At 34.2% G+C, this 23,673-nt stretch overlaps 1 protein-coding gene and 1 pseudogene across 1 annotated transcript; both read left to right on the top strand.

Annotated features, from left to right (window-relative positions):
• The first annotated feature begins 3,298 nt into the window (after positions 1-3,298).
• Positions 3,299-7,504, top strand: LOC114712514 (E3 ubiquitin-protein ligase At4g11680). Its single transcript, XM_028897059.1, has 3 exons — positions 3,299-4,748; positions 5,713-6,094; positions 7,034-7,504. The coding sequence occupies exons 1-3, from the start codon at positions 4,288-4,290 to the stop codon at positions 7,178-7,180; spliced, it is 990 nt and encodes a 329-aa protein (XP_028752892.1). The 5' UTR covers positions 3,299-4,287; the 3' UTR covers positions 7,181-7,504.
• A 9,700-nt stretch (positions 7,505-17,204) lies between these two features.
• Positions 17,205-23,284, top strand: LOC114712496 (chaperone protein ClpC, chloroplastic-like; annotated as a pseudogene).
• The last annotated feature ends 389 nt before the right edge of the window (positions 23,285-23,673 follow it).

Here is a 23,673-nt window from a genome sequence, read left to right as displayed (position 1 = left end):
TAAGAAATATGATTTTTTTTCTAAAATACCATAATCATGTTTCTTTGTTTTTTTTGTCTGACATAATCATCTTTCTTAATATCCTTCCTCCCCTCACTTACTTGATCATGGTTGAGAAAGTATTCATAAGAGTAATTTAGAAAAAATTAATAAATATGAGAAATAGGTCATATATTTAGAATCAAAATTAATTTAATAATTATGTCTTATATTAAGAATCAGAAGAGTATTTGATATGGTTGCAGCACATATATAATTATGTTCGGAATAATATGATAAAAAAATTGATTAGCTTTTTATTTATAATATGATGAAGGATATATATGATAAAATAGTGAGTCAATTGTAATACCTTTATTACAACTAAGAAGCATTGGTCTTGGTGAAAGGGGTTTTGAGTTTTGACTGCTTAAACATGAGCTCTCAAGTTTGAATCCGTGTGAATGTTTAAAATGTCTTTGGAAGAGATCCTCTTACTTAGGCCTGCCAATGATCAAATCCAACCAATCAGACAACCATATAAAAAAATACCTTTAATATAAAGGTCAAAAATGGTTTTTTAAATTTTTGATTAATTAATATTGGGTAAAAATATCAGTTAATAATAAAATACAATAAAATAATCACTATAAATTAAAATTATGATTAGATTAATAAATACTTAATTTCAATTTCCATAAAAAGTATTTTTGGAATTAAATAGGGTCATTGGAATTGCAGTATCATAAACATAAAAAGGTACGTTTTCTCGTTAAATCAAGAAAGCTTGAATAAGGGTAGACCAGAAAACAGCATGTAAGTTTTAAAATAGTTTAAGTCATTAACTACTTTTAACTATATTTTTTAATATACAAAATTCTTTTCCTCATATTATTTTATATAAAATTCAATGATAAAAGTAGGGGTGTACAAAAACCCGATAATTTGGTCAATCCGGTCCAACTTGAAGTGGTCCGGTTCTGTCCATCCACTTCAAATAAACTATATAATGAAATTAGACCAGATTAGACCAGACTAGTTGGTCGGGCTGGACTGGGTTTCAAACCAAGTGATCAGACTACCTGGATTGGTCTGGTCCAGTCAAGGTGAATTCTTATTTTTCAATAATTTGTAATTTAGATATTACCTTTAATTTTTTATTTTTTTAAGAAATTTTTATGTATTTATGATGAAGTCTTAATATTTTAAAATGAGTTTTATGTGATTATAGGTATTTTTTAAATGTCTTAAATTATATTTATCATATTGAAATCTTACTTCCCATAAAAAAAGTTTAAAAAAAAAATTGAAACCTGGACTACCTAAACTTGTCCACTAGTTTGGTGGATTAAATCCAGTCCAAATGACCTCAGGTCACCACTGGACTAGACCAGATTACAGACTGCCAAACCTAGCCTGACCAAAAATTAAACCAGGCTTTGGGTTGAGTTTGGTTTGGTCCGGTCTGTCCGTTGTGCAGCCCTAGATAAAAGTATTCTAGCCAATTAAATTATCAATATATATATCGTCCCTAGTTTCTTTTTATAAGTTAATTTCAATATTTTCATCAAATTATGGAAAGACTTACCCTTTTTAATTTTATTTATATTGTCCTAACAAGAAAAAAGGATGTGAAGATGTTAGAACACTTGTAGACTGTTCTAATGATCAACGAAGATGAAGATATAGAATTGTGGTTGAAGAACAAGATGCTCAGGATGAAAAAAAAAAATCAGCTTCATCCTTGTTAAACTGATCCTTTGAGAAGTGAAAAAGTATTTTTATAGTGTCATAAAAATTGATTAAAAATCTCTCTATCTTTTTTAAGTGTCTTGTAAAAAGATTGGAAGTAGCATATATGACAAGAGAGAAAGGTTGAATAAGTTTTAATACTGTCTCCTGTCTTTAATATAAAAGTTAGTTTGGCATTTAATTTGATTATAAATATAAGACCAAAATGTACTTTCTTCCTTATACATATCTATTTTTTCCAAGGTAATTTTTATAATAGTTACATATGTTAAAAGTTTTATCAAATCGTAGTTCTAGCTAATGAATATGATTATTAAACGTACTTTTTAATAAAATACCTATTTATTATAAATAATTGATTTAATTAATTTTTTTAATCTACTTTAATTAATAAACTAATTTTTATATTTTTATATTAAGTGGCAAATGTTGAATAAAAGTTGAACTACAATGTTTGATCAGCAAGATGTCCATTTTCAGTTAGGCCTCCTTTCCCTTCCATTAATTAAGGGACGTTGACCTCTACAGCTTGCTTCATCCTCCACACAATCTTCATTTTGGCGATTACGAGAAGAATCCCCATTTATTGTCCATTCATAATTACATAATATTTCCCCTTATTTATTTAAAATTATTATTATTACTATTTAAACATACTTCTCTGTAGCATGATTTCTAAGCTATTTTTAATATGTTCCATTATTTTTGCCAACTAACATGTTTTATATAAATAAAAAATTTGTAAATTTTATTAGCTCTGCTCTAAAATTTGATAATTTTTTGACTTCATCCCCTATTTAATATGAGATTTGATTCTAAATATAAGATCTAATTTATACAGAAATAATATATATTATATCTTGTGAGTATGAAATCAATATAATAATAAATAAAACATAAAATTAAAAATTTATATGAAAAAAAATTAATGATATGACTTATAAATAGATTTCTCTCATCTTTATAAATATCATAGAGGAATTTTTTTTTTTTTTTTGGGGAGGACCAAGTTGGACATGAGTAACCATATCTCACCAAATGCTCAGAAGATTAAGTTACTGAGCTATTACGTTTGTGTTTGTGTTTTAAAGTAATAATAACACAAATTCATATTATGATTAACTCCAATCATACAAAATAAATTAATTATCCAGAATTTCTTGTCTTTATTAAACACTTGTCATAAATGAAAAGATGATGTACCCCACAGAAGAAATATATTGGTGTGGGCTATATATGCCCTTCAAAAAAAGGAAAATTGGTAGCCATCGCTGGGAGACATAACGATGACCACCTTCCTCCAACCTGATACGATCTGAAAATTGGATTAGGTGGCCAACCCCTTTGCCACATAACCCACAATCATCAGCTACTGTACCCGCCAGAATTCAAATCCCAGTTTCTTTTTATTTTCTGGGTCAATTTTCTGCGCAAACAAACACTTCTTCTATTGGTCATGATTTTAACAAAAACAAATATCAGTACTTTAAGTCTTATCTACTTAAATTCAAAGCGAGACCAACAGGTCATCTACATTTATAGAGTGGGAAAGGGGAAAAAAACATGAGGCTGTCTCAATGTTTTTGAGAGGAGAGGGAGAAAGGGAGAGAGAGAGGGGAAGTTAAGAGATTGGCGAGCAGATCAGCAGACAGTTGCTTTCTTCCGTTTGGCTCACTTTGATAAAATATATTTATGCGTGTGTGTATATATAAAGCCTGAGGAAGTTTGGCCAACGGTTAACTTCCCTCCAAACGTTGTAGATTCCCTTGGAATCAAAGCAAAGCTTAGCAAAACAGCAGTTGATTATTGGTCACCATCTGAAACCCAACCTCACCTTCCTGACACGTCCTTCATACCAATCTTTTCTTCATCCTCTGTTTCTCGTCCTCCTATAAACACTTTAGGTCTCTCTTATTCTTCATATTCAGCTTCATCAGTGGAGCCCCACTTGAATTTCTCATCTCTGGTTGAAGCTTTCTGCTCTGTATGTGTTTGCTGAAAGTTCCATCCTCTTGGCCTTCAAGATCAGCTGGGTTTTATTGCTGAGGTTTTAAGCAAGTTTCATGATATAAAATTATAGCTTTTGTGCTCCTTCTTCTTCGTCTTCTTCTTATTCAGCTCTGTCCATAGAATTCCTTCCTAGAGTTTATTATTACCTCTAAGGATTTTGCTGGCGAAGTGTTTGCTGAAACGTTCGTGCTCTGGGATTTCAAAATCAGCCGGGTTTTATTGCTGAGACTTCAGACCCAGGAAGTTCTTGAAGTTCAAGTTTTCATGGTATGAAGTTCTGGCTTATTGCGGAGTTCTGAAGCATATGGGAGTCGGTCCTAATATGTTCACAAATTCTCAGACGGTATTGAAGTCACAAACCCATCAAAGCTTTTCGTATAATTGTCAATTTATCAGACTCACAAGAAAGTTGGTTATCTGCAATCCTTCATGCTATTTTTAACATATAGAATTCTGTAAGAGTGTTTATCTGATATAGGCAAAAAAGGGCGTCTTCTGTTCATGCTTTAGAAACTTTTCAGCTTGATTCCAAAATAACACTTTGAGATGAATTCCGGGATCTTGATTTTTGCTTCAAACTCTGCATCAAGAGAAGATAGACTGGCTAGTGCCAGAAACAGGTCTTCTCATAATTCAAGGCCTTCCTTTTTAATTCGGATGGCCATGAGAATATCCAGAGCAAGATGGTTCACCTTCTTAAGAAGAGTTTTCCATTACCAAAATGGATCAAGGTCTGACCTTGGCTCCAATCCTTTCAATTCCAGCACATGGATGACATTAGAGTTGATTGCTCTGATGGTCCAGATAACCCTCACAACCTTGGTTTTGTCCATTTCTAAGAGGGAGAGACCTGTTTGGCCTATGAGGATATGGATTTCTGGTTATGATATTGGCTGTCTGCTCAATCTGCTGCTGCTTTATGGCCGCTATCGTCAGCTTTATTTGTCTCATGGAGATGCTCTTAGCCTCTCTGATATGGAACAGCAGAGAGGCAATGAAGAAACCAGGTATTCCCTTATGCTTATCTAAAACTTCGTACCACCTTCGGTACTTATTACGAGTACCTAACAACAAAGTTATATAAATTAATGTAGTTAGTTAAGATTAGCTTCTTTTTTTTGTAAAATATCAAAATTACTCTCAATAGAAGTCATTAGTTAGAGAAGTTCAGTTAGTTAGCTATGAAGTTTTATAATTAGTTAAGGATACCAAGTGGCAAAAATTAATACTTTATACAAAATGTCTTATATATGAATTATGCAGGATTCCTTATAATAAGCATGGGAAGGAGTATATTGTTTTCATAGGTGCTTTTGGGTTTGAAAAGGACAATCTTTCTTTAAATAAACTTTTTCATCTTCCTATGAATTAAACTTTTCATGTTGGCCCCAAAAAAAGAACTTTAATTTTGTCATAACTGATACATCTTGGTTTGATTGAATTTTAGTGATTTCTCTTTTGGTCGAATTTTCATGATTTCTCTTTAGAAACAAAGAACTAAAGGGTGGGTGTATGGTTATTTTAATGTTATCGATTAAAATGAGCTCACAGGTTATAGTACTTACACATACCTCATTGAGCATTTCATCATACTCAATGTGGCATTTGGTATCCTATATTACCAAGTCTCCATCAGACACCAATAAGAGCTCTTTTAAATGAGTTGATCTATTCAGTTGATGGCACACATGTTAAATCCTCGTAATAAATATATGAGGAAGTACACCTTTAACTCTTTTATCAGCATTTTAAGTTGTCATAAAACATGAGTTGCCTATCGATCCAAATTTGAACAACAAAAATAGATATGGTTAAACAAATTTATATCATCTTGCAAGTTTTATAACCATCGGTCAAGTTCTCTCTTAACTTGGGATTATATAAATATATTTTTACTCAATATCCTCTTTCTTTTTAACCATGCAATATTTATAGTTCAACTTGAAACTGAAGTCTGCAATTCTGATGCAGGTGTTCACATTTGATGAACAAATGCAGGACTTCACTGGAGCTTTTCTTCGCCATATGGTTTGTCATGGGAAATGTTTGGGTTTTTGACTCACGTTTTGGGTCATTTCAAAGTGCTCCAAAACTGCATGTGCTCTGCATCGCCTTGCTTGCATGGAATGCCATAACCTACTCTTTCCCTTTCCTTCTATTCCTCCTGCTCTGCTGCTGTGTGCCTCTAATCAGCAGCCTCCTCGGTTACAACATGAACATGGCATCTTCTGATAAGGGAGCTTCTGATGATCAAATCTCACAGCTTCCAAGTTGGAGATACAAGCAAGTTCATAACAAGTTGGAGAATGGCCATGATTCTGCAGCCAGTGAAGGGCTGGTCAATGAAGATCCTGTAAGTAGCTAAACCACTTAAGGCTGAAGCATTTTTTTAACAGTTAGATTCAATCTATGCAAAATAATCTTGAATGTCGTAGTAAAATGTATCACGATATAGGAAACTCATCATATATACATATATATATATTTGAGTGACTACGCCCATTTAACTTTTAGTTCCCAGAACTTTAATAATTGTGGGTTAGTCTCTGAAAATACAAACTTGGTCTGTATTAGTTCTTTTGTTGAGTGATTGAAACTCCAACATGAATGATTAATTAGGAGATGATTATTTTCTTAAGACTAACTTGTACACTCACAAATTTCAAATACGGACATTTTAAGTTTTTAACATGGAGATCCTATCCCATAAATGGCTGAACTAGTCTGAGTCACCTGTCAAGGATGAAGCATCTTTATTTGTTAATGATCATATTCAATTTATGTTAGCCATTTAGCATGCTGGTGGGATCTTCAATACTGATATAAATATTAATGCATCATATACCACAGGATTAAGATTTTTATATTCAGTACTTCAAATACACTTTGTCAATGTTCTTAACTTCTTATTACTAGCTATCAAACTAGATCAGTATCTTGTTGGCACAGCATATCGTCCATCCTGTTAGTTCATGTAATTCCAAGTCCTTTGATCCTCTGCTATCACTCTATCCACAGCCACAAAATCTATATTACATTGCACCGTTGCACGTCATAAACAGTGTTGTTCCTTTCTTTGGGTCCTGTGCGATTCATGGGGCTCAAAATCTAATTCTTCATACCATATTGAAACTTAACATGTGAAAGTAGTTAGGTATTTAATCTTTGCCAGTATTTAAGATATCATAATAAAGATGGAAATTTACCAAATGACCTGCAGATTTTTAGCACTTCTACTATATCCATTTGTATACTGATGGGTTTGTCCTTTCTATTTTGTGTGTGATGACAGGAATGTTGCATTTGCTTGACCAAATACAAAGATAGAGAAGAAGTGAGGCAATTGCCATGTTCTCATATGTTTCACCAAAAATGTGTGGATCAATGGCTGAGAATCATATCTTGTTGCCCCCTATGTAAACAAGGATTACAAAGATAGAAAAGAGGAAAAATAAAATCATATATGCTCAAGTGGTAACACTTTATACACAAAATTACATTTCCCTAAAAGGGTTTCCAGTTTGGTCTGATACTTCAAATGGGGTTACAGTTTACTTGAGTGAGTTTGTGCATGTACAGAAGAGCTCACCAGTAACAAAAAAACCCCTAACACACTATTTGGTTCCTAAGACTGGATCCATATTACTTTTCAGATTAGTGGATTGATTGTTTGTACATTAGGTTTTGTTCTGTCATTTACATATTGTGTTATGAGCATTTTCTTTATTGAATAATAGAGAAGCATATATAATTTTACTTTTTATATTACGCAATTTTCTTATTTGCTGAGAAATTTGAAAAACAAGGGGTAGAAAGAGAATAAAGAGAATGAAAAACAGAAAAGGAAAGGAGAAAGGCCAACTCATTTCACAATTTCCACATATGTTTTTGTCCTTCCTATAAAAGAGCTCATCCACAGATTTGTGTTTATATTTTTATCTCCCTGTATCAATTTCTTTTTTTTTTTTTTGGGGGGGGGGGCGGGGGGATTTTAATTTCTAATATAAGTTTAAATACACAATCAACCAACTAATTACACAGTAACAATATATTATACACTTACCAAAATAGCTAAAGTATTTTCGCCCCTGGTCCATGGGATGGAACTTTTTTTTTCTTTTTTGGATTGGAGAAGTTCCCTTTTTCTTGCATCAAAATAGAACAAACAATTTTCACATATAAAAAATCACTTCCTTCCTTTGATCCATTTTTATTCCATATTCTGTATACCAAGTGGCCCCTTGAAAAAAATACCCTCTTATGCATTTGGCTAACCAGGAAATCTTGTTGGTTTGCTTTGATCCTAGAAGCTTTTTTATTAGTTTTTCAGTTCCATCCAATAATTGTGTCGTCTAAATTTAATGATTTATTGATGGCAACTCTTATCTACATTTTTTCTTCTACAAGTACCTTGTACGAGTATATGAACTTTAGAATGTTAGTTAACTCCCTAACCAGTTTATACTCATTACAGCATAACGTGTCATTTTATTACCAAAATAATCAAATTTAAATGAACTAACCATTTTAATGTCTTATTTAAAGTTAATTTAAAATTTATGATCTTTTGCTTATGTTGCGCTATTGACCTGAAACATTTTTAAAATTTATGAGGCCATTCATTAAATTTTTAAATTGTGAAATAAGAAGATAAAGTGGTATGTAACATCAAATTTATTCAAGAGGTTATATCATTTATTAGTAGGGGCCAACAACTTTGTCGTGTACCCTGAACAAAATTGACTCTCATTTTATTTTAATTTTTTTTTACATATTTTAAAACATAGTGTTACAATAATTGAATGAGATTGTAGCCAGCTTGAAACTTTTTTTTTTTGGAGCAAAAGGCAAAAATATATTAAGGAATAACAACAACTACAAACTTCCAATAAATTGAGGAAAAACACAAAACATCTCTAAAACTACAATAATACTAACATCTTCTACATGAGAAAGAAGCAAAAGAACTTAAAGAAACTAAGGTCCTCAACAATATCCTTATGATGTCCTTGAGAACATTCATAAAAGTAGTCTATGAATCAAATGATAAATGTTGGATGTCAACAATTTTTACTGTTTGTTGATTTACTAAAAAAAACACCAGAATTGCATATCTAACGTAAGGGTATTTGGTAACTCTGAAAGCACTTTACCTAAATTGAGAGAGAGATCTTCTCACATACTTACTTTTTATATTGTAAAATCACTTTTAAAATAATTGATCTGGTTTTCAGCTAAACACCCCTTTAATAATGCGCGCAGACAACTAGGAATGAAAGTATGACCAAGAACATCAATTTTCTTCTAAATGAAATATTGTATTGGACGATGATTATAAGTCTGTTTGGATTAGTAATTGGAAAAGTAGCTTATGGAAAAGTGAAGTTAAGGTAAAAGCTAAATTGTGTTTCGATTGGAGTTTAGAAAAGTTATTTTGCAAATATGAGATTGGTAAAAAGTTATTTGGATAATGGTTGAATAAAAGTAAGTTTAGTTGTAAAATGATCAAAATGAGTATGAGTTTTAATGGATAATAAAACATGATTAAAAAAATGATTTCACATAATATAATGAAATTAAAATAATTTAATATGAAGAAGTCAAATTTAATGAGTGAATTAAATTTTAAAACTTTAGAAAAATCATAAAAAATATTTTAAATAGAAAGTGAAACGTGAAAAAAAATGAATTGAGATAATATAATGAAGAAGTGATATTTAATGAGTGAATTAAAATTGAAAAATTTAGAGAAATCATAAGAAATATTTTAAATATAAAGTGAAACATGATAAAAAATAAATTCACATAATGCAATGAATTTAAATTAATTTAATATGAAGAAGTGAAATTTATTGAATGAATTAAATTTGAAAACATCAGAGAAATGAAAAAAATATTGCAAATATAAAGTGAGACATAATTTGAATGGATAAAAATGTTTTGAACTCCCATTTGCAATATTGCAACAAAGTGAAATGAAATAATATTACATAATTAATTAACTGATAAGCTATAGATAATTTGGTCTCTAATTACATCACGGATGCGATTCATATGTGATGAAGACTGTGATGTAACATTTGAAGACGATGGTTGACTAGCTTTAGCCTGATCATGTTCGTCAACTATATTATCATTTTTAGCTTGTTGAAAAAAGAAGTCCGAGCTTGAATGTCTCCTTATAAGATTATGAATGGCCATTGTTACACAAACCATGTGCACTTATGTTTGGAAGTCGTAAACACGTATATTTTGTAAGATTTGAAATCTATTCTTCTAAACACCAAATGTTCTTTCTATTGTGCACCTTAAACTGGAATGATAATAATTGAAGGTTTCGTTACTATTTCGGAATCCTACTTGTCGTCAAAGCTCAGAAGGTGGTAATGCTCAAATCTGTATGGACCTAAATATTTATTTGGTGTTGGATACCCCGCATCAACTAAGTAATATTTTCCTAATGATTCATGAAACAATCTGAGACATTGTGAAATGAATAAAAATATGAAATAACTAAAAATATGCATGATTGGAACATATAAACATATACCTAGAGGTAGATAAGGGAAATTTAGAGATGAATTTGTAATAACACCGTCAAATATACAAGCATCATGTGCGGATCCCTCCCATCCTACCAAGACAAAAGTAAAACACATATCCTAATCACATATAGCCATGATATTTTGTGATGGATTTTCTTTTTTGCCAATAAATTTGTCTCGTTTTGTAGCAGGGACAACACGTGGTATATGAGCGTCATCAATTGCTCCAATTATGTCCTTAAAAAATGGATAATAACTTAGGTCATTATCAATTTTTGTATGAGTTCCACGAAATGTAGGATCTATGATCCTTGGCGTTCCTTGTGCACTATTTGCTCGACACAAGCATTGATTAGAATTTTTGTCCTATAAGGATCCCATGTCACTTTTCCTTTATCATTATCCATTTCTAGAAGGAAAATAATAGAGACAAGACTAACATAAGCAAACAAAGCACAAACAACGTTCAAGTTGAAGTTACATTATGTAAGAAATAAGTTCTATCCAAACAAAGATATATGTTATTTGCATAGACTTCTCACCTAAAATTCAGAAGAAATCCCAAGACAAAAAAGTGTTAATTTAAAATTTTGTTTTTGTTTCTAATGAAACTAGCATTAAAGTCATTTCATACAATTTGAAAATCTCTTTCTAAATGATGTGACCTAAGTAGGAGTTTCATAAATTTAGTAATTGAAATCAAAATTTGAGTTATTTAAATGTCCTTTTAAGATATTTTTCTAAGAAAAAAAGTTGACTGAAAAATTTGGAATAAATGAATGATACCCGTAAATATACAACATCAACTATGGTTTTCATTTTATATATGATATTGATAAATTTATATTAATATCAATTGATGATTTACATTGATGATAATTGTTAAAATTCTTTTTATCTATTTAAATTATATAAAATCTCTATCTCTCCCATTGAATTTCATAATTCCTATTTCACTCTATTGCAAATGTTCCCTCATCTATAGCTCTTCTAAAGGATTTCTCACCTATAGTTCTTCTAACCTTATATTTACCATCTAGGCAATTGATTTTAGGCTTACTCATCTTTAATGATCGTTGAACTTAATAATCATTAGAACTATCACTTTCTTATTAAAAATCTATCCAAAGTACAGACGAGAATTCAAGTAAAAATTATAAGTTTAAGCATATCATTGCCATCCACCACTAGTTATCTTGTTAGGTAAGGAAGTTTTAGTTTTAAGGGCTTTACAGAAATTAATCTTAAATTTAAAATGACTTTGAATTTGGAAAAAGAAGTTATAAATAAAGCCATTTCCACACTAGATGATCAACAGGATTTATTAAAATAGTTATTTTGTGCTAAATACGAATCAGTGCTTTATAAAACGCAAATACTCCTTATGATTCAAACAATAACATTAACCTGAAGCTCCAAAATTCATATAGCAAAGAACTTAACAATTCTTTCTGTTAAATTTCTATAAATATTATAAAAAGAGTACATAGAAGCCTGAAGATGATTTAACCTTAAATAATCAATCAAATAATTAATCACAACAAACAGAGTACTGAAATAGAAGGGGGGAAAAAGGCAACACAGTGGTGGCTGACTACCTTTTTCCTCAAATGGGTTACTACATTTCCCTGCTTCCATCGATAAAGGGAGTGGCCTTGACCGATAACAGGAACGATGACCATTTCAGGAAATAGAGCACTGAACCAGAAGGGGGAAAAAAAAACAAAAAGGACAACACGGTGGTGTTTGCACAGGAAATATTTCCACGAGGAACGAGAATGATTTTTCGTGAATTGGGTTACTACATTTCCCTGCCTCCACTAGTGAAGGGAGTGGCCTTGACGGATAATAGGGAGGATGGCAATTTCAAGCAACAACAGGGAATCAAAACTGAATGTTCTATCAGTTCACACACAGATTAACACACACATAACTCCACATGCTTGGATCAATCGCGTATCACTGTCATATTCACCGAAAACCAACACAAAAAAAGGAACCGGCCAACCTGTCACGGATCAGGCCACCCGAAGCTTGCTAGAGGTAGATCGGACACTCTATTCCACTTGGAGGCTAAGATCTCGACGCACACCTCACATGCACCGACAGACGGCAGTGACCTGGGTTGGAGATGCCAATAGCAACTCGGCCAAGGTCAAAGTTGCGATGAAGGAGTAGGCTCTCGGTCATTCAATGCCACACCTAACACGATGACCTTACAGCGGAGATGCGACGGAGCTCACATTGACCAGGTGTCGGTGGTTCTAACGAGGACATGACAGAGGACGTTGGGAGGTAGTTTGTAGTCGTGGGAGAGCTCTAAGGTGAAAAAAAGAAGGAAGAGGTGAAATGAGGGAATATGGCCGAACTCAAAGAAAAATAAAGGCTCTGACACATCACAACGATAAATAAGCATGAATAAGCTCTTCAATAAGCTAGATAATCCAGCTTCTCACACAATGCATGTTTCATAGCTTAAAACAGATAAGCTAATTTTGGACTTAAACCCAACCAAACACCTTACAATTGTCCAATTGGGCTTGTAGTGAAAATAAGCCACTTTTCAACCCAGAAAAGCCCAACTAAACAGGCACTATAACAAATGAGGGCGTGGACTTTTATATTATACTATGTTAACATGTTAAATGGAAGAAACCAACCAACATTGAATCAGTAATGAATAAATTATTTAAAAAATAAAAATAAAAATTTTGAAATGCAATCAAGAATCAATAAAGTCAATGATAACTTAAATTAGAACACAGTCTCTTGCCTAATGCGGTAAATTGTATGAAAAGTGTAACATCCTAAGTCTTATCGGGTTTTAATAGCCTCTTTTGGTTGATTTTGAGGATAGATTAGCAATTTAATCTTGATCTTGGTGTTTGGGTTGGATTTGAGGTATGTTGGAGGAATAGGTGAACGTACCCCTCTCAGGGTATGTTCGCCCCGGCGCACTGGGAGTTCCAGGTAGAGAGTGTCTTCTTGGGAAGGTTTGGCCACGGCGAAGTCTTGGGGACGCCGTGGCGAAATTGTTCAGGTGAGCGCGGCTTCCCTTTCGGGAAGGTTTCGCCGCGGCGAAGGTAAGGGCATGCCGCGGCGAAGTTTTTCTGGGCGAGCGAGAGTTTCCTCTCGGGAAGCTTTCGCCGCGGCGAAGTCGGGTTTTCAGGCGAGTAATCCCTCTCGGGATTAGTTCGCCGCGGCGAAAGGTCCCGAATCTTTATAGTCGCGGGAGGGGTTCAGTGTGCGAAAATTAGAAAATCTGAAAGAGGAGAGAGGAGCTCTGCTAGGGTTTTGAATTTCTGGCTTGGAGGGGGCATTTCTAAGGATCCATTACCTCAAGTAAGTGATTTTAACCTCTAATCTACTTTCTCTTTCTTTTTGGGATTTTTGAGGATTTTTGGTGGAACCCTAGGATTTTCTAAGTTGTGATGGAATTGAGGTTTTTGACTGATTGTTTTGAGTTTAATTGATTGCTTTGGGTTAGTTTAAGTATTTAATCGGTGTAGTTTTCTTGGATTTAAAGAACTTGGAGTTTTGAAGCTAGGGTTTATGAAAATGGGAGGTTTGTGATTGAGGTTGATAATGTAGAGGTTGATTCTGAGTTTTGTGATTTGGGTTATGTTAAGGAGGGTTAAATTGGATGTTTAATTGGTTTAGATTTGTTGTTGGAACCTTAATTGTTCAAAATAGATGTTTGGGTGTAGAATTCCTATAGTGGGTCCTTGAGGTTATGAATTTTAATTGATGTTTGGAAAGGAATTAAGGTTTTAATGGATTGGTATGACCTTGGAGTGTTGCCTTGATAGTTATACCCTTTGAGTTGGGTAGAGTTTTGATGGGAGATAGGAATTTTGTGTCCCCAAGTATTGTTTTGGCCACATTATTAGTTTGAAAGCTAATATATGATGGTTGTGTGTTTGTGTGCTTGTGTAGACCGGTTGTGAGTCTTGGTGGTGCACGAGGCCACATCGTTGGTTTGTTATTCCTTGCTTAGGCGAGAGGTAACCACTTTCCAATCCTTGGTACTTGCTTCTATGGTATTGTGAGTAGATTTATATTTTGTGCTCTGAGTAACAATTATATTCAAATTGTATGTTATATATATAAAAAGAAAAACCGTCTTGTGGGGTTTTGATTGGTAATGAATAAATCTTGGAATTGTGAAAGATATGCCACTGGAAGGAATTAATTATGAAAGGTTCAATTACTATTTGATTATGGTTTGAGCATGATGCATGAATTGGGAATTGGTGAGAGTTTTTGATAGTTACTACCACGTGGTAAGGCCTCCATTAATGCATGATGGTCGGCTTAGTACGTCCCCCAGAGTGAGGGATAGGCCTTTTTGGGCTCCTTACGTCCCCCATAGTGAGGGATAGGCCGGATTCGGCTTCTGAAAATCCCCCAAAATGAGGGATTTGGTTGATGGGATTGCATCATTGTACTTGCATAACTTGTTGTGGCTATCTTGTTATCATATTATTTGTGAACTGCCCCACTTGACACCTCACGAGCACCTATTTAGTAGTACCTAGTATTGGAAAGGCTGGTTACTGGGACTTTGTCTCACCCCGTGGTTTACAATGTTTTCAGGTGAAGGTTCCGGGCATGGGCCATTGGGAAGAGACACAGAGGCTTGAGCTTGGTTAGCTTTAGGCCTCTAACACTTGTATATGTATGGCTAGTATATATTGCCACAATTAGGACTGCTTTTGAAAATATTTTGATTGCCCGGCTTTATGGTAAACCGAAGGAAGTGTATCTTCTCACTTGTAACTGGCCGGAGGCCTTTTCTATTGCTTGTAGAACTTCAATTTATGTTGTTGGAAACTATTTATATGGGCTGATCTAGATGTGTTTTGTTACCCGGGCCGGAGGCTCAGAGGCCCAGTGGATATGAATGAATGATTTTTAGTTGCATGCAACGGATTACGGGTTGACCCGAGTTTGAAAGTCAATTTCTAAAAGTATGAAATTTTCCTTCTACTATGGTAGCTCATTTTAACAGCTTTCCTTTTCTACCATAGTAGTGGTTTTATGACGAGTTATAATGTTTTTAAGGTTAAGGATTTTACAAAAAGTTGGTTCATTCATTTGATCAGTACATAGTTGAAATATCATCAAGGAAGAAAAAACCGAACTAGACCAGCCGGTTCAATCGGAAACCGGTGAACCGGTCTGAAGTCCGGTCTGGTTTAGTCTAAAAACCGGCCCCCAATCAACCCGGGATGAACCGGAATGGACCGGACTAAACAGGTAAAAATCGGAAAAACTGCTGGGTGGACTGGGTTGGTCGGTTTTTTTTTTTCCCCAAAACTGCTCTCACTGTTCTCCGGAGAAGGAATGGACGTCTTATTGTCTACCAAAAACCATGGACACTGCAGAGACAGGTAGTAGAAGTAGAGGAGATCATGGAGGCTGAGGAAAAGAAATCATTGTTTGTGCCGCTTTGAGGTATATCCGTAGAAGACGAGAAGGAGAGAGTATCGGATGGATGAACAAAGTGTAGAGAAGAAAAATAGTACTGACCTTTTGCTATTTCTCCATTTCTCCATTCCATTTGAGGAAGAAATAGAAGTGATCGCTGAGGACGCCAGGAAGTAATTTGAGAAAGAGGTGGAACTGGTGATGCGTGCTCAAGGAGGCAAAATATGCTGCTACAGTGCTACCACCCAAGTCTACCCTAGTCTACTCTGCTTGCTCAATGTCATATGAGATAGACATTGCTTCGTGATGTGTGGTATAAGGAGAAAAGTGGCATGGCACGTGGGAGAAAGAAGATAGAGAAAAGGAAAAGGAAAAAAGGAAAAAAAATAAAAAAGAAAAGTTTTTATATACATAAATATTATTTTTATAATTAGAATATAAATATTTTACTAATTTTAATTAAATTAAATTATTTTAATTATTACCGGTCTGACCACAGTTTGATCCCGATTTAACCCATTAACCCTTAAACCAGTATCTTGACCGGTTCAGTGTCTGGTCTGGTTTTTTGTTCTTGAATATCATATCAGTTGAAATATCGTACTGGACTAAATTGCATGGATACAACGGAACTGGTGCTAAGTTCTCTTATATGGCCTATCCAGAAGAAGACAATCACAAGCAATACCAATTTGATGAAAAATTTGTCAAACTGGTCATTCTTAGGTCAAATAAAACTATGTCATTGACAAAAACCAGAAAACGACAATCAGAAACCGGTCATTCCCAGGAGCTTTTGGTATTTGCCGAAAGTGCTATTCACGGGAAGCGATATAAAACTTTTCTCAGATTATCCAAATATTTGCTTAGATCAAAGAAGACTATGTTATTGACAAAAGCCAGAAAAAGACAATTAGAAGCAAGACCAATTTGATGAAAAAGATTTCATACTGGTTATTCCCAGGTCAAAGAAGACTATATGCTATTGACCAATCACAGGCCTCGTCTACTTCAAGTGCCTATGCTGATTTGCTTGATCGCAAGCTCACTACAGCGTGCTAAACTCATCAACTAGATTCAAGCAAAAATGTTAGAGGGATTCACAGAGCTCGCAAAGAAAGTAATTACAGGCGCGCAGCAAGAAGCTCAAAAGTATATCAGGACAGAGCATATGCTTTTGGCTTTTATCAGTGATGCGGGAGGCTTGGCTGCAAAAGCTCTTCAATCTGCAAAGTTAGATCTCAATGTCATTAGGGAACAAGCTGATAAAATATTTGGAAGAGGGGGTGGTTCTAGCGGCTCTTCTTCCACGGAATTACGTGTTTTGCACTTGTACAGCCCCTTTAAGCTTCACCATTGAGGCCGACGACTTTGTCGGAATGGCGTTGAATGAAATTTCGGCCCTTTTAACCCCAATCTTCGTTTCGACTTCTTCAGTTAGAGGAGTGACAAGTTCCTCTCCTTCCTCCGTGATCTCTATAAGCGAGAATGACCCAGAACATTGATGTCCCGCTCGAACTTGCTTGCCACAACGCAAGCAGCGCCTTTTCTCTCTGCAACGCTGGCGCTGAAACTCCACGGCAGAGGAGCTGGACGAGTTCGCACAAGGGTACGTAGTGCTTCTGCTGTACTCGTAGTCCCAGACGCTGCTCTCGCCAAAGTCGCTGCAGAACCGACACCAACACCACTAGGGTAAGAAGCCGGATTGGACCCTTTTCTTGATATATCAAAGCTGAACTTGTGACTCTAGAAACTGACTTGGGTATATCTTTGTTCTGGACTTACGAATTTTGACATCACCAAGCCCAGGGGGGAGTGGGTTTGCCGTTTGCCTTTGGTTTTCAAACTAAGTTTAGCATTAATAATGTCAAGACGGTATATGGTATAAATTAGTTGTAATGATATTTGATAACCGGTGGAAGACGTGTATGATGGGAAGGAAGATTGGCCAAATGATATGATCCAAAATCGGTAGAGACAATTAAGGGGGGAAAAGAAATCTTTGTTAAATTGTCATGTCAGAATCTGATGAAGGAAAATCTTCATTGGAATGGGTAAGAACCTTAACTCGTAGCTAAAAAAGCCATGGGAGAATCATTATATTTCCAGTCTCCAGATGACATTTACGTACATTAGGCCTCAGTATTTATAAATAGCAAAATGACTATGACTCCCTAAAATTTAGGCCCACTAAGACATGACTTAGGAAAATAACATACTTAATAAAAATATAAAATAAAATGTTTGACTCAGTGCACGTTTGGTACTCTATCAAAGAGAGTGTTAGTAATATTATTTTCTGACACAATTAATGATGTCACGGGCCATTCTTTAGCTGATGAAAGGGATCTGCTTTTGGGCTTGCCTAAAGGGTGTGATGGTGAGATAACTGGTTTGTTTCAGAACCAAGGTAAACAACATTAGAGACCAGGCTTGCATATAAAGATGATTAATATAATGGCAGCTTCTGAGAAGAAAGAAGGTTCGGAAAAAGTTGATAAGATTACGAATCACCAAACACCAATCCTAGACGTTTGGTACCGATCTGATCAAATTGGCACAGGAGGCAAGTCTCTAAACTCTCATATTTAGAGAACTTTACTGCAATATTTTCTGCAGTAACTCTTCTTTCCGTAGCAAATCCAACAAGGTTCAACTGTTCAAGTTAGTTTGGGGGGGGGGGTCAAACTGATGTGATGCACTAAGAATGTTACGTACAATGATTTGTGCTTCTATATGAATAATTGTGTGCATGTTTATTGATGCAACTTAAGCCCTGACGAGAATCAATCCAGAAACTAATTTATTGGGTGAAAGTGCTTCAGACGACCCCAATGGTTGATTGTTGATTATGTGGAACATACCATTACGAGAAGATTGCTAAATGAAATCCTTCTTCATTACAGGGTAAGCTTTATCCTTTTGTGGGGAGGCAAGAGCAAGTGGAACGTGTAATTCAGATTTTCTGCAGAAGGACAAGAAACAATCCTTGTCTTGTTGGAGAGCCTGGAGTTGGGAAGATAGCCATCGTAGAAGGCCTTGCTCAAAGAATTCTGAGTGGATCTGTTCCTGAAAAATTAAAGGGAAAGAAGGTTATGTGTGTTAAATCTCACAATTTTCTTTTATATAAAAAGTTTAGATCGGGGTGGTAACATGAGGCATGAGCAGTAAGTTTAACTAATATATTATTATTTGTTTCACAGGTAATTAAATTGGATGTGGCTCAACTTTTAAACGAACCATCATGTTTAAAGACACCTGAAGAAAGAACCAGCTGTTTGATTAAGGAAATTGAAGAAAGTGGAGATGTCATGCTCTTTATAAAGCAGGTCCATTCCTTTTTTCGAAGCAACAACCTAGGAACCCGCACCGTTTCATATATTCTGAAACATGCGCTACAAAATGGTGCCATACAGGTTTGGACATAAGACATGTGTCTCTTCTGATCCTTTATTTTGTGCAGTAGCAGAGCCATTATTGTTATTTAAAACACATAACAGCTGCTGCTTTGTTAGTTTAATGAAGTGAACTTCACTTTATACATGAAAAATGTATAGGCTCTGCAAATGTGGATGAGCATAGAAGGCTCATTGATGCAGCCCTCCGAAAGATGTTTCAACCAGTTGATGTTGCTGAACGATCTGTTGAAGAAACTCTGAAGATCCTGAAAGGCCTTTCTGGAGTGTATGGGACTCATCATAATGTCCGATACACAGATAAGCACTTGAGGCTTCTGCAAAGTTGTCCCAGAAGTACATATGGTACAATTGTCTATAACTTAATGGCTAAAATATCTGTGGTATTGTTTGCCCGCAAATACACAATTTTTTTTTTCTTGTTTGGCTAATTAATCATCTAAGAATAGAAAATAATTTGACCCCATTGTCATTTTGACACCTTCGTTTGAGATCAGAGATGTTTTACTTTGATTATATGTGCCACACAGTATATTTCTCTAGAATAATAAGAATGATTTTGCTGCTCAGTATTTTTGCATTACTCAAAACATTGGTGCTCAGTATTTTTGTATATTTGTTTCTCTACTTACCAACATATTTATATGTAAATTTCAGTGGTAGGCTCTTACCTAAAAAGGCAATTGACTTGATTGATGAGGCTGGAGCATATGTTCAACATTTTCCTGCAGAGGTACGTATGCTATAAGATGAAGCACTAAAACTTGGAAAATAGTTTATTCAATATAAGCCTGTTCAAGAAAGTTGTTACAAGCCTAACTCTTACCACAGTATGTGACTGCGTATGGTCATGTTTGTTTCCTTGAAGAAAGAATTTTTGTTCAAAGAACGTTTTGGGAAATCCCCCCGCCCAAAAAAGCAAATTACTTTCTTTCTTAAAACACTTTTTTTTTTCTTAAAAAAAGAGGCTAATTGGGGCCCAAAAGGAGCCTTCTTTGGAGTGCATTTTAGGTCATTACTGATTTTTCGAACCCAAAAAGCTAATTGGGGCCCAAAATGATATTCGGCAAGGCTTAGATTTATCTCATACATTTTTTTTAATGCAAACTGAAATCCAAAAAAAAAACTACAAACAATCAAGTCTAATCTAGTTTCTAATACCAACCCCCTTCTCAATACAAAATAAAGGTGGTTGATCCAGGATATAAAAATTATTCTCCATAATGTGGGAAAACTTAACTAAGTAGTTCGCAGTTGAGAGATATTCCTTTTGAATATGTCCAAGTCTAACATTCTACTTCCCTATGAATTAAAAGCCTAACATCATCAATGACATCCTTTGAAAGGATGGCTTACATTACATCCCCTATTAGTTAAGGAAACAGCCACAAAACAACCAATCTACTCCATAATGCTCTCATAACCCTTAAACCAGCACAATTGAAGATTTTGAATGATTCTAATCACTTCAGCAATAGCTAGTGTAACCACAATGAGTAAACAACTAAAATCACGCATTTATCGATCAGCGCTATTTCTGATCACTCCATATTTTATAGCTAGTATAGATTTGAAGGGTATGCATGTTTTTAGTGGGCAAGGAGAATAGTCCCCTCAGGTTAGAAATTTTGTAGTTAAGAGAGCCAAAACTTCCTGCCAAAGCCAAAACTTCCTGCCTCTCCTTTCTCCTACTTCATTTTGGCTCCCTCCAAATAAGTGGTTTTTTTTTTTTTTAATATTGGAGGGGAGTTAATTTTTTACCATTTTATCCCTTATAATTTTTGGATACTCTATTAATACGCATGAGAAAAATTAAAATTAAACTCCACACGTTTCAGATATGGAAGCTAAATTAATTTAAAATAATAATAAATAATTTTTTGGATTATTTTGCACTTATAATTTTTTTAATATTCCACTAATGTTCATAAAAAAAATAAACTTCTCACTCTTCTAAACACGAAGGACAAATTAATTTAACATAAAAATAAAAAATAAAATTTCTTGACTATTTTGCCCTCACAATTTTTGTGATATTGCATTTTTAAAATATATTATTATATTAATTAGAAACAAAAAAATATCATTATATCAGTTTTTATACACATATTAAAAACATGTTGGGATGGGAATGGAATTTAAAAAATCATGCAATTTGAATTTAGATGTAAATTAATTTATATAACATATCAATAAAACAATATAAACTAATATATAAAGATAAAATGGTAAATTAATTATTATCACCACTCCCTTCCCTCTTAAAACAAAAAAGGATTCATAAAAAATTCCTCCCTTCCCCTTCCCTCAAACCAAAGACATCCTAAAAGAGGAGGGTCATGCCAAGGTCTAAGGCAGCCAATGTAAAAATTCTCTTTTTTTTTTAATAAAAGCCAACATAAAACTCTAAACATTTATGGGGTTAAGATAAAATCTTACCCAAAAAGTTTTTGTGGAATTAATATCATCCCAAAATATTAAAAAAGGAGAAACATTGTGCCTGACTATTGCGTTATTTTTTTTAATGGTTAGGGTGATTTTGCTTCTTTTGTAACACTTCTGGTTCTCGTTTCGGGACAATATTAATTTAAGACAAACTTTCAAATACTCACAGCTTCTATGCATAAACTTTTGGACTAAAATTACACCTTAACCCATTATTATAACATAGATAAATAAAAGAATTGTGCTAATTTATTTTTGAAAAAAAAATTAAAAAATTGGAGTAAGAATTTAGATAGGAGTGGATTTTTTTTTAATTTTTTAAAATCTTGTGACATTACAGAGGTCTCCTAACTGTCATGCTCAAACGTACCAGATCAATTGAAGCATTACTCCACCATCTGCAAAACCTCTTTTCCTAACTAACATATCAATCACTCCGAGTAAACAAATCGATTAGTACCAATTAATACTATGTATCTGGTAAGAAAGAACAAGCTTGTTCCTTAGTTCCATTATTCTTCACAGTCAATAACCTTGTTCCTTAATTACTTTACTGCTTCAAATACCTTAGAGCATGTCACTGTTTTACAAATTACAAGCTAGCTTGTATGTCACATTGAAAACTGCCATACCATGTTCTAAGATTTGGAAGTAAAGTGAGAGCCGGCTAAAATTATGACAGAAAAGAGCAACCTTTCTTTATAAATAATTTTAGACAGTTAACTCTTGCCACATATTTTATAGTTACAAATTCAAAGACTACCTTTGTATTGTTTTGACACCGGACAAAGGAAAGCTACACAGTTTTTCTCCTGAAGTGACAAAATCTGATATTCAGCATATAGTGTCATCTTTGACAGGCATCCCAGTGAAAGATGTATCAAGAGAAGAGGGCGAGTGCCTCCTCAATTTGGAAGAAAAGATTCAAAACTGCATTATTGATGATGGTAGACTCACAGATGGCCAGGGCCACACACTGGACTTCAAGAACACACTCATCATAATGACTAGCAACATTGTTTATAATAATGCAATGACTGAGGCAGAAAGTAACTGCATAGAGAAGCTAGTAATGGAGGAAATCAAGCAGCATTTTAGACCAGAGTTTCTGAACAATTGGATGAGATAATTTTGTTCAACCGACTAACAAAGATGGATGTGAAGCAGATTGCAGGTTTAATGTTGAGACAAGTTTCCGAGAGGATAAAGGGAAAAGGTATTGATTTTTCTGTGACACAAAAGTTCATTGACCATGTAGTTGAGAATGGTTATGATCCAAGCTATGGTGCTAGGTCATTGAGAAGAACTATTTCAAGATTGTTAGAGGATGTATTGGCAGAGAAGATGCTAACAAAGGAGATAAAGACAGGAGACTAAATTGTGGTGGATATTAGTTCAGAGGGAGATGTGCTCAAACAGAAAAATGCTCTAGTGTGTTGTATCCATTTAAATAGGAATATTGTAGCTGTGGAAAAAAGAGGAAAAGAGGGTGAAGTCACATGCAATTTGATGAGCAAGATGTTTGACCTGATAAGGCATCCAAAAAAGTCCATAGCTTGATCACAGTCACACTATTTTTCTTTAATTCTATTTTCTGCAAAGATATTCTAATTGAAAATGGAAGATTCCTACTAGGAGTAGAAAAGCCTAGGGTTGATTGGATTGGTTTTATGAAGTTTTAGTTATTTTTATTTTAAATTCTTAATATTTAGATATCTTTTAAGAAAAGTTGGCTTAAATTGGGATTTATAGGATTTATCATATGATCTTGTCTCTGAAGATTACAAAGGTTATTTTGGTTGTTAGACCTTTTTCATGAATTGAATAAAGTTGAGAATCTTGTGTTTGCCCTCTCCATCAAGTTTTTCCTTCTCTTCTCTCTCCACTTCCCTTGGTTGTTTTACATTACATTCCTAACATTCCCATGATCATATCAAGGTATATTAATTTGGAACTTTGAATCAATTTAAAAATTAAGGCCTCAAAAGAATTCTAAAACATGATAAGTTGACCTTATAAGCATTCACTGGGGGGAAAAAAAAAACCCACTTGATAAAAAATGACCAGAATTTTTTGCGAAATTCCAGCATATGAAA

This window comes from Neltuma alba, unplaced genomic scaffold (genome assembly GCF_004799145.2).
Source record: "Neltuma alba isolate B1F8T4 unplaced genomic scaffold, ASM479914v2 tig00011367_pilon, whole genome shotgun sequence".
NCBI classification, from domain to species: Eukaryota; Viridiplantae; Streptophyta; class Magnoliopsida; order Fabales; family Fabaceae; genus Neltuma; species Neltuma alba.
The sequence above is the reverse complement of the archived record's forward strand: the minus strand, read 5'-3'. Positions and strand labels throughout refer to the sequence as shown.

Excerpts from the sequence above, each read along its gene's own strand:
- LOC114712514 (XM_028897059.1), top strand. The coding sequence starts at position 4,288 with ATGAATTCCGGGATCTTGATTTTTGCTTCAAACTCTGCATCAAGAGAA. Across the intron at positions 4,749-5,712 it reads AGAGGCAATGAAGAAACCAG|GTGTTCACATTTGATGAACA; the intron begins GTATTCCCTTAT and ends ATTCTGATGCAG. Across the intron at positions 6,095-7,033 it reads GGCTGGTCAATGAAGATCCT|GAATGTTGCATTTGCTTGAC; the intron begins GTAAGTAGCTAA and ends GTGTGATGACAG.